Below are 1,261 nucleotides of genomic sequence, written 5' to 3' on the forward strand. Positions count from 1 at the left end.
AGTCCCGCAGAGAGGATTACGACAGGGTGATCCTTTATCCCCTTATTTGTTCATTTTATGTACAGAGGTTCTAATTGCAAATATACAGAAAGCAGAGAGGAATAAGCTTATTACAGGGATAAAGGTGGCGAACAAATGCCCGCCAATATCGCATTTGTTGTTTGCTGATGATAGTCTATTTTTCTGTAAGGCGGACAGAGATCAATGCCGGGTTATTCTAGATATCTTGCATCAGTATGAATCTGTTTCGGGACAACAAATAAATTTTTCAAAGTCCTCGGTCCAGTTTGGTCATAAGATTGATGACCAGACAAAGGCAGAGTTGCAGGATGTTCTCGGGATCCCAACTTTGGGTGGTATGGGGTCATACCTAGGATTACCTGAAAGTTTGGGTGGGGCTAAAACCAAGGTTTTCTCTTTCGTCCGAGAACGGTTTCAGAGTCGGACAAATGGTTGGACAGCAAATTTTCTTTCCAAAGGAGGAAGGGAGGTGATGATCAAATCTGTTGCAACTGCTGTTCCCACGTTTGTGATGTCATGTTTTCGGTTACCGAAAACAATTACATCCAAACTTACCAGTGCAGTTGCAAATTTTTGGTGGAGCACTAATGGACAGTCGGGGGGCATGCATTGGCTAGCATGGGAGAAATTGTGTGTTAGCAAACAATTGGGTGGACTTGGATTTAGAAATGTGGATGACTTTAACTCAGCGTTACTGGCTAAGCAATTGTGGCGTCTGATTGATGTTCCGGACTCACTGTTTGCCAGGGTTTTTAAAAGTAGATATTATAGGAATACGCATCCTATGGATCCGATTAGGTCATACTCTCCCTCCTATGGCTGGAGGAGTATATGTTCAGCTCGCTCTCTGGTTAATAAAGGACTTATTAAACGGGTTGGCTCCGGGGACACCATTTCTGTATGGTCTGACCCTTGGGTACCAGCTCAATTCCCGAGACCAGCTTTAAGTAAGGGCCTGGTAAAGGACCTTTCTCTTCAAATGAATCAGTTAATTGATCGACAGACAAATACTTGGCGTATGGATATGCTTAATGAGCATTTTGATCCACTGGACGTTGATTTGATAGGGGCTATACCTTTGGGTAGTAACCAGAAGGATGATCCCTTCGGTTGGCACTTAACGAAAACAGGGTTATATACAGTTAAATCAGGCTATCATGCTGCACGGCATGATGCATTTGGGACCTTTGCGGCAATTGGTTCTGGCCCGGAAATAACTACTCTCCTTGCTAGTGTATGG

The 1,261-nt window shown here is 43.7% G+C and overlaps 1 protein-coding gene across 1 annotated transcript in view; it reads left to right on the forward strand.

The window, feature by feature from the left end:
* LOC104763239 overlaps positions 1-1,261 on the forward strand; it is a 5,926-nt gene that overhangs the window by 4,128 nt on the left and 537 nt on the right. The window contains exon 3 of the mRNA XM_010486642.1: positions 66-1,220. Within this exon, the coding sequence (XP_010484944.1) occupies positions 66-1,220 (1,155 nt within the window). The remainder of the gene's footprint in view (positions 1-65; positions 1,221-1,261) is intronic.

The sequence above is a fragment of the Camelina sativa genome, chromosome 18, assembly GCF_000633955.1.
Source record: "Camelina sativa cultivar DH55 chromosome 18, Cs, whole genome shotgun sequence".
In the NCBI taxonomy this organism is placed as follows: domain Eukaryota; kingdom Viridiplantae; phylum Streptophyta; class Magnoliopsida; order Brassicales; family Brassicaceae; genus Camelina; species Camelina sativa.